The sequence below is a fragment of the Protomyctophum parallelum genome, assembly GCF_964188405.1.
Source record: "Protomyctophum parallelum genome assembly, chromosome: 6".
Classification (NCBI taxonomy): Eukaryota; Metazoa; Chordata; class Actinopteri; order Myctophiformes; family Myctophidae; genus Protomyctophum; species Protomyctophum parallelum.
The window spans coordinates 8178826-8193415 of record NC_139701.1 but is presented as its reverse complement, the minus strand read 5'-3'; the positions used below and the strand labels follow the sequence as shown (position 1 = coordinate 8193415).

Sequence of the window (14590 nt, the reverse complement as noted above, 5' to 3'; positions counted from 1 at the left end):
TGACAATAACATAACAGTACATCTCAGTAGCCTATACAATAAACTACGGATATAGGGAGAAGAAGTAGGCTACAGGATTGATTGATTGACATCTGTTACTGTGTGGACAGTGGACGACACCCGCATGATAAAGCACCTTAGGCCCAGGGTCCACCATTTTCAATTAATCAGAACATTTAGAGACGTACAAATATACACTTCTATGTTTAAAAAAACCCATATTCAGTTAGGGGTAAAGGGGGTGGGGGGAAGGGAAAGGAATTGAGAGAAGAGAGAAGAGTTCCACACAGTGAGAGTTTCGACACCAGCATCCAAAACAAAACACCTTTTGCAAAACTGTGAATTTAAATACAAATGACTGATTCATTTGCTGCTACAATAATAACAATGTCGATATAAGGGCCCCCAGGCTCAAGTTATACCCTTTAGGAGCAACTTTCAGAAAACAACACAGTAAAATGCATAGCAATATCAATTATAATAATAATGACCTAGTCCTAAGTTGTTCTTACTTGAATAGTCCTAATTTTTTCAACATTTTCAATGTTTTGTATAGGCTATGTTCAAATCTGCTAACCCTAACTTCATTTAAAACAAACAGGAAATAATATAGACTAGCCGATAATAATACAGAAGAAAAAGCAAAAAATGCAAATGCAGAAAATGTAAACACTGCTGTAAGTCACTGACTTCAATGTAAACACTAGTGTTCAACGTTTACATATCCACAAAACAACAGTGGAAAGATGTACAGCATGACTAATAAAAATCTGGAGAAAAAAGTAACTGAATTCAATGTAAACACTGCTGTAAGTCACTGCATTCAATGCATCCACATGATTCACCAGCTTTGTCGAAATTAAGTTCATATAGGACAAGAGCTATCCGCAATATTATGCAGGAAAAGCAAAGTCAAACCCTTAGTGATTACTGCCATCTAGTGGTGGAAATGACGATAATAACATTGGGCCAAATAAAGAGCACAATTTGCCGAGTTGGAAATGATTACCGGTATGTTTTTCTCCATCGATTGAGGATTGATCGAATACTTATATATGTAAACAGCACGTGATAGACATTATGCCTAATGTCATCAACAGTGTGTGTGTGTGTGTGTGTGTGTGTGTGTGTGTGTGTGTGTGTGTGTGTGTGTGTGTGTGTGTGTGTGTGTGTGTGTGTGTGTGTGTGTGTGTGTGTGTGTGTGTGTGTGTGTGTGTGCGTGTGTGTGCGTGCGCGTGCGTGCGTGAGTGTGTGTGTGTGTGTGTGTGTACGCAAAAGAGATGGGAAACTTCTTAGGCCTCAGTCACACATATAAAGAAAGACAGCCTGTTTTCTATGAAGTTTTTTATGAAGTAGGCCTACATCTCAGTGACATCTGTACTTCGTAATGTTACTGATCACGTTTCAGACCTCCAAGGCAACACAGAATAGGGGGACTTTTTTTTTATATTATTTCCACATAGTGTTGTTTTTTTTGTTGAAAATGAGTGGTATTCCCCTTAAGTTGATGCTGATACTTGTATACCGTAGCCTACTTATTGAATAAGTTCTGCTTGTAACAGAGTATTTGTTCTTCCATCACTGAATCTGGATGTCTCCCAGAAAAAAATGTATCAGCCAACAGATGGCCAAATGTCAGCCTCCCATGACCACAAGAAGATATGAGCATTAATAAGATCTCACGGATCTCAAGGACATATCCACCCCTTCTTTTTGACAGACTCCCTCCCTCCCCCATAGACAATAGACATAGGGCATAGGCCTTAACCATTAATTTAAAAAAAGTTTAGAAAAAAGAATTACAATGGGAAAAGGGGGAAACGGAAAGAAAAGCAAAGCTAAAACATCACCTAAATAGACTAATAGAATAGAATTCCAAATATTACAATGTCCATGTTACTGTAACTATACCTCCGTCATGCTGATTATTTCCCTTATAGACAAATCATGGAAGGTGCCACATGCTTGCTTTGCGACACAGCTACAGTTCTTATCCAGTCTTAAAAGTATGAACAGGTTGCCGCCATACATTGTCTTAAATCAGTTCTATAACCAGTAGTTAATAGCCAGATGACACCATGATGAACTAATTTGTTGACCTATTTCCAAGATGCAGCCAGGAGGGTGTAACACCACTTTAAGCACTTAATAACTTGCTTCTCACATTGCCAGCAGAGGTCAGTGTTTCACAGTTTTAATGTAGACCTATAGCCATTTTGTGTTTATTAGTAATTAGTCAAGAAAGACTGCTTCTTGTGAAAGGATGAGCCAGGGAGGTATGATATATCTCCAACAGTTGTTTGTATTTTCTTCCCCTAAATATTAATCGTGCCCAACATTATTTTTGCAGGTCGCATTCACTATGAAATCGTGCATTTCCTGTCAATCAGTCAGTCACCCACAGGCCATATATGGTCATGCCTCGTGACATCACGTGACATCATCAGGGATGGAGATCCCTGATGATTGCATCAATATTAATTTTGAGAATAACATTGGAGAGGTAACGGTTATCATGGAATTTTAGAAAAGCCTGGTGTGAGTTTAATAAACAGGTATTAACATACCTTTTGACATCAGGGGCATGGCCTCCAACTTGGTCCAATACATTTTATAGTCAGATATCTTTATTATCAGTAGTACTAGTTACCCTACCATTTTCAAGGAATATACTGAGCAAAGTATTGCCTGATCTGTATGCTATTTAGACTTTGTCTTAGCCTACTTACAATTTCATCACTAGTCAGGAGTATAAATATGTGTGTGTGTGTGTGTGTGTGTGTGTGTGTGTGTGTGTGTGTGTGTGTGTGTGTGTGTGTGTGTGTGTGTGTGTGTGTGTGTGTGTGTGTGTGTGTGTGTGTGTGTGTGTGTGTGTGTGTGTGTGTGTGTGTGTGTGTCTGTGTGTGTGTGTGTGTACTCTGTTATACTATTTGATGTATAAACCACCATGATTCTGAACACCAAGAATCCATTTGCACACATAACATAAATTTGTATATTGCTTGCCAGTTGCCACGACCGCATTGTTGACCTAGTGTCTGATGCAGTTAAACATGTATGCCATCCAGTGCAGCAATGTATAAACCTTCAAGAGTGTTACCAGATTGGGTTAGTTGTGCATGATGTGATGTCTTTGCTAACATCTCAAATACATCTTATGTTGTTTTTGTTTGTTGACATCAGTCATAAGCAGGTCCTGATTCTGGAGGTGGTCTGTGTATTTGATTTGTACATGGACCAGTCATTTAAGATAAACATTCTAAGTACCAACCATTACTTAGAATCATAACAAATCTTTGGTACCGATGTTTATTCACTATACTGATATTTGGAAGACTGGGCCATGTAGCCCACATAAACTGACCACGTAGCCTAACAATAGCTGCATGGCATGACAAAGAGCAAAGCCAAACAACTTGCCGAATACTCAGGGACGGGGCTGGGCCAACTGGCGCTCTGGGCAACCCCCCTGGGCAACCACCCCCATAAAATATCAACAGCATGCCATGCATTTCTCACCTTCTTTCCTCTCAACTGCAGCACTGACACGCACAGCATTGTGTGTGTGACTGTGTTTTTGAGTGGTGCAACCACTCCAAGGAACAGCAATGTCCGTGTTCACCTACCTATGTGGCCATGAGCACCAGTATATACCACTATAGTATAGAGTACCAGTAGGGGCACTGTTCTGTTGTGCCAGAAACAGAGAGAGAGAGATAGTATTAGTGCTGCACTGTTGCCTGTTAATGAGAGAGAGAGAGAGAGAGAGAGAGAGAGGGGAGAGGAGGGGGACAGGGGAGTTGCACCACTCAGTTCACACAGGTGTGATTTTTACCTATACTTTAACTATATGGGAGAACGGAGAGGTGAGCTGCGAGCGCCGTCAGTCACACAGCCACCCCTCCCTCCCCCAAATGAGCCTCTGGAAGGCTAAATAACAACACAGAGAGAAAGGCTACGGTTTGAAAATGAAATAAATTTACTTCACACTTACAGTAATTTGGAACGTGTTAGTGACCGGCACATTTTGTTTTGTTGTTGTATGTCACTTTCTTCCCTGTTATAGGCAGTTTGTCTGTGTGGAGAAGGTAGGTGCGCATGAACTGTCAACCCCGTTATATTTGTTTAGCTGTAAAAGTAATTGTAATTTGCGGATTAAAATAAAGAACTAAAATGTGTGTGTGTGTGTGTGTGTGAGAATATGTAGCATACCGGTATATTATCCACAATTAATATAAAAATCACACTCATGTGAAGTGAGGGGCGCCCACTGTGGCTGCCACATGACGTGTGTGGGGGATACTTAAATATTGCAATCTACTTAGTCTACTCTACACCATAGACTTGCTTAAAGCAAACATTAAAAGTCCATAGACGTGGCTGCCACATGACTCCAATATGTGTACCATAGCTATGCCCAGACCACCCATCAACATGCCACCCATGCCCTTTTGGGTTGTTGTTGGCAGGCAACATATTTTAGTTTAAATATTATTGGCAAAACAACAGAGAGTAGAGAGACACATCTGATTTTCGGCTTAAATGAGCCCGGCCAAAGCATTTGCCTGCCAACAATGTTTCCGAAATGCTTGATAATGACAGGATGTTCCGAGCATCCCATCCCATAGAGGTCTTCAACAGGGGGCCCGGGACCCTATAGGGGTCCTCAGTTAGTACAGGGGGTCAGACAAAACTTTGTGTGATTGATAGGAACTTGATCTATTTTTTACATTAACCAATTTAACCTATAGCATATCCCTATTCTGATGAGAACTTTAGCCAAAAATGGCACGGAGTGAAAAAAGAGCAGAACAAGTAGGTATAGGCCTATGAGTAAAAGGTGGTCAAGTTTACTAATTGAGGGTTTTAGTGGTTAAATGTCTGAAAATACATAGCCTATTAACAATCCAATAAAATAAAAATAAACACAACACTACTGTCTGATTACATGCACTGTCAACACAATTTTAATATGAATATGGGGTCGCGGTCTGAAAAAACGTTTACGACCCCTGCCCTGCCTGCTGGATTCATTCCATTCTCACGCCTCCGACGGGCTGGGTTAAGGTTTTAGCCACGGCTCCGGGCTCTCACGACTCACGACGGTCGTCTGTCACGACATGACAGTCAACAGTCATGTATGTTTCAGGGTTTAGGTTGGATGTTTACAGTCTATGGTTGGATGACTGAGTGAGTGAGTGAGTGTGGGAATTCACGGCCCCGCCTCCCGGTGCAGCCCTAGGCAGGCAGCACCCACCCACCCACCAGCACCCAAAACACACACACACACACACACACACACACAGTCACACACCCACCGACCCAGCACCCACACACACCCGCCCACCACACCGAGGCGAGGAGGAAGCCCAGCCTCGCCTCAGACAGAGCTGTCGGTAACGGAGAAGATGGCAGAGCGGCAGCCAAAGCACGAAGGCAGGGTAAAAATCGGACACTACATCCTCGGAGACACGCTGGGAGTCGGAACGTTCGGCAAAGTAAAGAGTTGAGTCACTGTTGTTCCTTTCTTTGTCACGCCGCGGCCGTGCGGAATCCAAACGTGTGTGCGTGGGGTTGTGTGTGTGCATGTGTGTGTGTGTGTGTGTGTGTGCACGCTGTGTATTTCCCAGAGGAAATAATCACCGTTTACCTTTTTTCTGGTTGAAGTTACCGGTGGGGTCGATGTGCGCAGTTTGCGTAGCTGTACACCCGTAGCCATTAGCGACAGAATGGATCGTGACGTTAAGGGATTTCGAGAATAGCACGGCTTCAAAGGCAAATTCTTTCACCAAAGCTAAATGTTTGTCGCTCAGCGACACTGCGAGCAATTGCATTAGATAGCCTGCAATTAGACCCACTGGCTTGTACTATTATCATTATTATTTATTTGCTTTCTAGGACTGTAATGTCCAGCAGCAATGGGCATTTTGAAGAGTAAACAAACCCTAAACCCACCGCCATAGAATAATGTTATCTCGAGATATCCTTGATAATGCTATAATTATAAATGGTCTGATTACGTTATCTTATCACCTGGTAGTAAATAATATGCCGTCTACAGACTGGGGGACGACCAGGCACAACAGGCCAGGGGACCGTAAAGTTTGCGTAGTGTTGAATGCCCGTGCTCTGCTCTCTATTCTAAGCTTCTCAGTTTACAGTTTTCATTATGTCTGCGTGACCTTGTGGAATTTTAACGCCACTCAGCCACTATGGGGGGCTTCTTCTTTCTCGCGATGGTTGTTGCTGCCTAAGGATTCTAATCTGCTATAGTATAATGTAGCCTCTACTGTACAGGTTGGTTGTGTACAGTGAGTAGGCTAGAGCCTCTACACTACAATCAGGCTAAACTGGCCATGATATTTGATACATTGACATAACATGCCATCATCATTATCATCACGACAAAGTTAAATTCCAAGGCTATTTGATAGCAACGTTGTTGATTGTCACTAAAATGTGGCAGGCAGACACGGTGTCAACTAACTAATGTCCCGAGGAGGTCACCAGCTGGCTCTTCCCAGATGAATCAGGCAGCCCCTTCCGACCATGAAGCAAGGCTACATTAGGCCAAACTCCCCTCAAAGACAGAAATAGGAGGCCAGCAACGGTTTACACCAGGGGTCAGCTTTTTGACATGAAGTGCCATGTTTTTATTTTCTTGATAGTCGGTGTGCCATATCAACATTTTTTTTGTCGATTGTGACACCCCATCAAAACAAAACATTTCCAACATATTTTGATTGTCCATAATTATACATAATAAACAACCTTAATGTTTTTCTTTATCTTAGCATTATTTTCTTTCGCATCATGAGGGAATTGCGATTGGAGGTCGCAAATTACTTTGAAAACCTGTTGCTCCGTCAGACAGTCAGTCACGGCACCGTATATGGCCTTCAATCATCACACCTCGTGACGTCACACCTTGTGACACGTCACACCTCGCCACCATATATGGCTGTCAGTCCATCGCGCCTCGTGACACGCTCCAAATATGGCCGTCTCCATATATGAAGATCACGACACTGACCTCATCAAACCCTGGATAGCCATACATGGAGAAGACTAGATCTGCATATGGAGCCGGCCAGCAACTCTACATCTTACCTCAAACCCATATATGGAGCTGACCTGTTCTGACATTCCATATGTTGATCCATCCCTACCTGTCCTTCCTCTTCGATGTCTCCCTTTTGACTGATAGGCCTACCTGTCCATTCAAACTCTAGTTGGGCCCTCCCCAAAGTTATATCCCCCATGCCAAAGTGCCAGCGCCGTCACCCAGGCGGATGCGTACACGGCGTGCACGTGACCTAGGTCGCTTCTCGCCCTCAGGGCATCTTACTGGCGATCAGACTCTGAGAATTGAGAGCAATAACCCACCTATCTCACGGACTCCACCCCCTGTCAAAGTTAGGAGTTTGAATGATTGTAGAATTATGTGCAGCATGTAATTTGCATACATATATGAGGGGAGTTAATGTAACTACATTTATTAGGTAAAAAAAAAAGTGAGGGGTGCTAATATATTAAAGTCTAACTCATGTTGATTAGGTGATGTAATGGTGATGTAAAACAAACGGTGCCAACACAAACATTAAATGCCATTAACAATAAAGAGACAATATGAGTTACATTCTGATTTTCCCTTCATTGTCAATGGCATTTACAAAACAAACATTGATCTATATACAAACATTAAACCTGTGTATAGGAGGGGCTAGCGCCCCTCAAAAATATATAATTAATTACAAAAGAAAATTCGCCCGTCTACTCTGAACTGTGTGTGTGTGTTAGGCTACTCAACAGTGACACCTTGAGTCACTGCGGTATTTCCGTACTCAAGCGGACATGGAGACATAACATAGGGACCCACATTGTTCCTTTGAATGGCTAGCACCACTCAAAAACGTATCTGTGTGCACTGTACTCTGTATGGTACTACTCTGTACTGTACTGTAGTCTACTCTGTACTGTACCCTGTACTGTACTGTGTTGTAATCTGAATCTGTACTCTCACAGCACTGTACTCTGTACGAGTGATACACTTAATACTGTACTGTGCTGTACTACTCATACTGTGCTGTACTGTACACCATCCTGTACAACACTGTACTGTGTACAGCACTATACTTGCACTACATAACTCGCACCTGCAACATGCACGCACCTGTACAGTGTGAAGCTCAACAGCCACTTTGTCACCTGTTGGTAGCCCAAACAGACAGACCTGTGCATCAGACAGTGATCGGGTGTGGCGGGTCAAATGGTATACACAAGTTGAACTGTAATCTGCGGGTCAACCCGCGGGTTGAGTAAAGAAATGCAGACTTTTTTTGGTGGGGTGGGTCAAATTATCATGAATGCGGGCACCCACGGGTCGTTTCCCCCCCCCCAAGATTAGCATCACTAAAACAGACCTAGGGACGCATATTGCTGTTCCTTGGAGTGGCTAGTACCACTCAAAAATACAGTAAATCATCTTACTGTATGGCATGCCAGTGACCACCCTCCCCTACATGGGAGATTGTTGCCTAAGTGGTTTACACCAGTGGTTCCCAAAGTGGGGTCTGGGGACCCTCAGGGGTCCTTTATGGAGTTCCGGGGTCCCCAGCTAAATGATAGTTTGGATTGGAACCTGGGTCTGTAACACTGAGAGTGTACACATGGAACCAAATGGACCATTTTGTTTCATTTGTAGTTTTGTACACTCGCGGAGTTAAATTAACATAGATTTTACAATATAAATTGGGGGTCCCAGAGATAGAAATGCCATTAAATGGGGGGCCGTAGACTAATATGCATGTCAAACTGGGGGCTTCTTGAAATTAAACGGGTTGAGAATCACTGCTAGAGCCATAAAAACCTTCTCTTATGGGGGTCCCTGCCCTGGCAAACCACTGGTTTACACAGTAGGAAAATAAAAGGTGATATTCCTCCAAATTAATCCAGACCCCAATGTTCTCAACCGTGTTCATCAAATCCTGCCTGATGCGTTAATTGTGTATATAGTAGAGTTGGATATTGTAATAATACCTATGAACCCCCCCCCCCCCCCCTACCTCCCTACATCTTATCTTTTTTCCTATTTGAATATTTGTTTATATCTGCTTTTATATTTGTATTGTTTCCCTTTTCAGTTGGAGAGCATCAGCTGACGGGCCATAAAGTGGCCGTGAAGATCCTGAACAGGCAGAAGATCCGCAGTCTGGATGTGGTGGGGAAGATCAAGCGGGAGATCCAGAACCTGAAGCTGTTCAGACACCCGCACATCATCAAACTGTATGTCACACATTTTACATTTTACTGACAATACAATGGTGAGGGTGAGGGGTGGTGACACGGTTTATGAAACCAGGACGTCGCAGTAGCTGGTAGGGCACCCAAATCATTATGTGCAAAATGTAGTGCATCCCAAATGCACGAGGTGTTATACATTTAAAATTAACATATTGGATCCCTAGGACGGGTATACTCATCCTATAAATTAATTACGCTGGGTACTCATGGCGAGCACGAGCAGGCTCGTCTTAAGGCGTTTAAGTAAACAAGCAGGTAAAAGAGTAACGTTTGAGCAGACTAACATCAGTCACTCTACCAATCAATGTAGTAGAAGACCTGCGAGTTTACACCGCCGATGTCGTCTCCGCCTACAGGAAACACGTTCGCATGAGACCCGTTTCTGAATTCGTCTGTAGGTTGTCTCCATATATGGAGCCCTAGGTGAAATAACGAAGGCTTTCACCTTGAGCTCCATATATGGAGACAACCTATAGCTATAGCTGATGCCCCCCATGCCAAAGCACCAGTGCTCGCTCACCCAGCAGTCTGCCGTCAACGAGGCGTATGCGTGTGCACGAGAGCTCGCCCTTTAGTTTATGAGGTGGCATTGTTTGAATGGGCGCCATCATAGGTAACCGTTAAGCAGTTGTCGTTCAGCAGAAATCATGACGAGATAGTCACCATTTTAAAATGATTTAAAACCACTAATAAAGGGAATGGTTTTTGTGAACATCAGCAATGATTTCAGGACGTATGCATAAAGCGAATGGAAAATCGAGTGGCAAAGCGACAAGCAAAGTGATTTTAAGGATGTATGGGCTGTCAGAAAGTAGTTCTGCCACTCAGTCGGCATTCCTGCATAACTTCCGGGTTTCATGATGACGTCACACACATAACCCTCTATACTACTGGCGGACATTCCCACTAAAACCTGAGCTCTATAAAGCAGAGATTGCCAAAAGTCAGTCAAAGATGTGATGTAGGCCTAGGGGGTTGCCCAGCATGAGCTTCCATGAATGAATCATTTTGATGTGCTGTGTGAGCCCAGGGCCTTTTCTGTGCTGCAGTCAGTGTGTTTTGAGCGGCACGCTTCACTTGTCCCTCTGTTTGTTTACTACAGCTGCTCTGTACTGAGCATGCCTATAGGGGTCCGAGGGGGCAGGAGTCAGGACACACACACACACACACACACACACACACACACACACACACATATATACACACACACACTGTAAAAATGGGCTGCCTGTACAGTTTGAGTCAGGCAAGTGGAAATTATCCCCAGCTAAGTGAATAGAAACTAAAGTGATTCCTCCTTGAACAAATCTCTTTTTACTTCCAGGACTCCAGGACGCTTGTCTTTCTCTCTCTCGCTCTCTCGTTATTTTTAGGCTAGGGTTAGGCTTGGCCCACTTTGACGCTGTGAGCTATGGCAGACATGTGTTCACTCTGCCCAAGTGTCTTCTGTCAGAACTTAGGCCGGCAAGGGAATCACTCACGTACACATGCATACAGTACACACATAGCACACACACACTTACACATAACTCTGCACGTGTCGACCTGAACTGGGTAGTGGTTCAGTAACTGTGTGAAAACAACACATTTATTTTTCTCTTTCACATTAAAGTGTGCTCTGTATAATCTAGGAAGGATTGTGTGTTTGACTGTGTTTCTTGTACTGTACTAGTGTACTGTATGTGTTTCTCTCTTTGCTCCAGTCTTGTGAATTCCACGCTTGGAGGTGATGAGTTATGGAAAGTATTTAATGATATGGAGTGATGCTTCGCTTACCTGTGCTTTCCAAATATCCTTCCTTGCACAATTCAAGTATTAGCGACGACCAAAAGTCCTTGTTTGCACATGAACAAGACAAAAGAGAGAGATTATCGACACGTTACCATATTGTCGCCACAATTCCGAAGGTATTTTGGTCAGACATATTTGTCCTAATCCACCCCCCCCTCTCTCTCTCTTTGTGTGTCAGATACCAGGTGATAAGCACCCCTACAGACTTCTTCATGGTAATGGAGTATGTGTCTGGAGGAGAGCTTTTTGACTACATCTGCAAACATGGCCGGGTAAGGCATCAAATGCAGTGGTTTACTGGTTCTCAAACCTTTTTTGTGCCAAGAAGCCCCAAGTGTGTGTGTGTGTGTGTGTGTGTGTGTGTGTGTGTGAGCGTGAATGGCCATGGACCCCCATCTCAAAATGTTTTGTGCCAAGGACACCCAGAAGCGAGGATGTATGTTAAAAAATCACACCTGTGTGAACTGAGTGGTGCAACTCCCCTCTCCCCCCCCTCTCTCTCATTAGCAGGCAACAGTACAGCACTATCTCTCTATAGCGCCCCTACTGGTACTAATAGTCATACTCGTGCTCATTAACACATACATATGAACACATAGGACACAGGACATGGACATTGCTGTTCCTTGGAGTGGTTGCACCATTTCTATTCAAAAATCGCAGCGCAGCATGAAGTGACAAGCACATAGTGAGCTTGCAGATCTGCTATTAGCCCAACATATAAAGTAGTTACAATGATTTTGATGCTGTATTTACTAATTTAGCTTGGGACCCCCCATGGACCACAGGGGGTCCACGGACCCCACTTTCAGAACCACTTTCAGAACCATCTAATGTGATGGTTTAGCACTTGGCCTGAGTACATCTTTTCTATCATAACAATAATAAACTTTATTTATATAGCACCATATATACATATACAGGGTTTTTGTGGTTAAACAAACTTTGCAAAGTGTTTTACAGAATATGATATAGTATAGATAATATACTGTAAATATACTGTATATGTTGGTCCATGTTTTGGCTTTGTGGGTGTGTACGGCTTTATGCAAGACCCATACGTTGTACACTGACGAGGCAATCAGCTGACCAATTGGGCAGGTTTCTTTTACGGTCACCTCAGTCTCTGTTCTTCCGTCTGTTGTCTGTGTACCTGGTCTGTTGGTATGTTGTCTGTGTACCTGGTCTGTTGGTATGTTGTCTGTGTACCTGGTCTGTTGGTATGTTGTCTGTGTACCTGGTCTGTTGGTATGTTGTCTGTGTACCTGGTCTGTTGGTATGTTGTCTGTGTACCTGGTCTGTTGGCATGTTGTCTGTGTACCTGGTCTGTTGGTATGTTGTCTGTGTACCTGGTCTGTTGGTATGTTGTCTGTGTACCTGGTCTGTTGGTATGTTGTCTGTGTACCTGGTCTGTTGGTATGTTGTCTGTGTACCTGGTCTGTTGGTATGTTGTCTGTGTACCTGGTCTGTTGGCATGTTGTCTGTGTACCTGGTCTGTTGGTATGTTGTCTGTGTACCTGGTCTGTTGGTATGTTGTCTGTGTACCTGGTCTGTTGGCATGTTGTCTGTGTACCTGGTCTGTTGGTATGTTGTCTGTGTACCTGGTCTGTTGGCATGTTGTCTGTGTACCTGGTCTGTTGGTATGTTGTCTGTGTACCTGGTCTGTTGGTATGTTGTCTGTGTACCTGGTCTGTTGGTATGTTGTCTGTGTACCTGGTCTGTTGGTATGTTGTCTGTGTACCTGGTCTGTTGGTATGTTGTCTGTGTACCTGGTCTGTTGGTATGTTGTCTGTGTACCTGGTCTGTTGGTATGTTGTCTGTGTACCTGGTCTGTTGGTATGTTGTCTGTGTACCTGGTCTGTTGGTATGTTGTCTGTGTACCTGGTCTGTTGGTATGTTGTCTGTGTACCTGGTATGTTGTCTGTGTACCTGGTCTGTTGGTATGTTGTCTGTGTACCTGGTATGTTGTCTGTGTACCTGGTCTGTTGGTATGTTGTCTGTGTACCTGGTCTGTTGTCTGTGTACCTGGTCTGTTGGTATGTTGTCTGTGTACCTGGTCTGTTGGTATGTTGTCTGTGTACCTGGTCTGTTGGTATGTTGTCTGTGTACCTGGTCTGTTGGTATGTTGTCTGTGTACCTGGTCTGTTGGTATGTTGTCTGTGTTCCTGGTCTGTTGGTATGTTGTCTGTGTTCCTGGTCTGTTGGTATGTTGTCTGTGTACCTGGTCTGTTGGTATGTTGTCTGTGTACCTGGTCTGTTGGTATGTTGTCTGTGTACCTGGTCTGTTGGTATGTTGTCTGTGTACCTGGTCTGTTGGTATGTTGTCTGTGTACCTGGTCTGTTGGTATGTTGTCTGTGTACCTGGTCTGTTGGTATGTTGTCTGTGTACCTGGTCTGTTGGTATGTTGTCTGTGTACCTGGTCTGTTGGTCTGTTGTCTGTGTACCTGGTCTGTTGGTCTGTTGTCTGTGTACCTGGTCTGTTGGTATGTTGTCTGTGTACCTGGTCTGTTGGTATGGTGTCTGTGTACCTGGTCTGTTGGTATGTTGTCTGTGTTCCTGGTCTGTTGGTATGTTGTCTGTGTACCTGGTCTGTTGGTCTGTTGTCTGTGTACCTGGTCTGTTGGTATGTTGTCTGTGTACCTGGTCTGTTGGTATGTTGTCTGTGTACCTGGTCTGTTGGTCTGTTGTCTGTGTACCTGGTCTGTTGGTATGTTGTCTGTGTACCTGGTCTGTTGGTATGTTGTCTGTGTACCTGGTCTGTTGGTATGTTGTCTGTGTACCTGGTCTGTTGGTCTGTTGTCTGTGTACCTGGTCTGTTGGTATGTTGTCTGTGTACCTGGTCTGTTGGTATGTTGTCTGTGTACCTGGTCTGTTGGTCTGTTGTCTGTGTACCTGGTCTGTTGGTATGTTGTCTGTGTACCTGGTCTGTTGGTATGTTGTCTGTGTACCTGGTCTGTTGGTATGTTGTCTGTGTACCTGGTCTGTTGGTATGTTGTCTGTGTACCTGGTCTGTTGGTATGTTGTCTGTGTACCTGGTCTGTTGGTATGTTGTCTGTGTACCTGGTCTGTTGGTATGTTGTCTGTGTACCTGGTCTGTTGGTATGTTGTCTGTGTACCTGGTCTGTTGGTATGTTGTCTGTGTACCTGGTCTGTTGGTATGTTGTCTGTGTACCTGGTCTGTTGGTCTGTTGTCTGTGTACCTGGTCTGTTGGCATGTTGTCTGTGTACCTGGTCTGTTGGTATGTTGTCTGTGTACCTGGTCTGTTGGTATGTTGTCTGTGTACCTGGTCTGTTGGTATGTTGTCTGTGTACCTGGTCTGTTGGTCTGTTGTCTGTGTACCTGGTCTGTTGGTATGTTGTCTGTGTACCTGGTCTGTTGGTATGTTGTCTGTGTACCTGGTCTGTTGGTATGTTGTCTGTGTACCTGGTCTGTTGGTCTGTTGTCTGTGTACCTGGTCTGTTGGTATGTTGTCTGTGTACCTGGTCTGTTGGTAT

General features: G+C 43.9%; 1 protein-coding gene across 2 annotated transcripts in view; it reads left to right on the top strand.

The window, feature by feature from the left end:
• Positions 1-5313: 5313 nt before the first annotated feature.
• The window catches only part of prkaa2 (protein kinase, AMP-activated, alpha 2 catalytic subunit), a 30394-nt gene continuing 21117 nt past the window's right edge, over positions 5314-14590 (top strand). For both annotated transcript variants that reach the window (XR_014569408.1, XM_083767734.1), the window contains exons 1-3: positions 5314-5505; positions 9144-9285; positions 11273-11366. Coding sequence is in view for 1 of the 2 variants with exons in the window: in XM_083767734.1 (XP_083623860.1) it covers positions 5409-5505; positions 9144-9285; positions 11273-11366 (333 nt within the window). In the remaining variant the exon portion in view is untranslated. The remainder of the gene's footprint in view (positions 5506-9143; positions 9286-11272; positions 11367-14590) is intronic.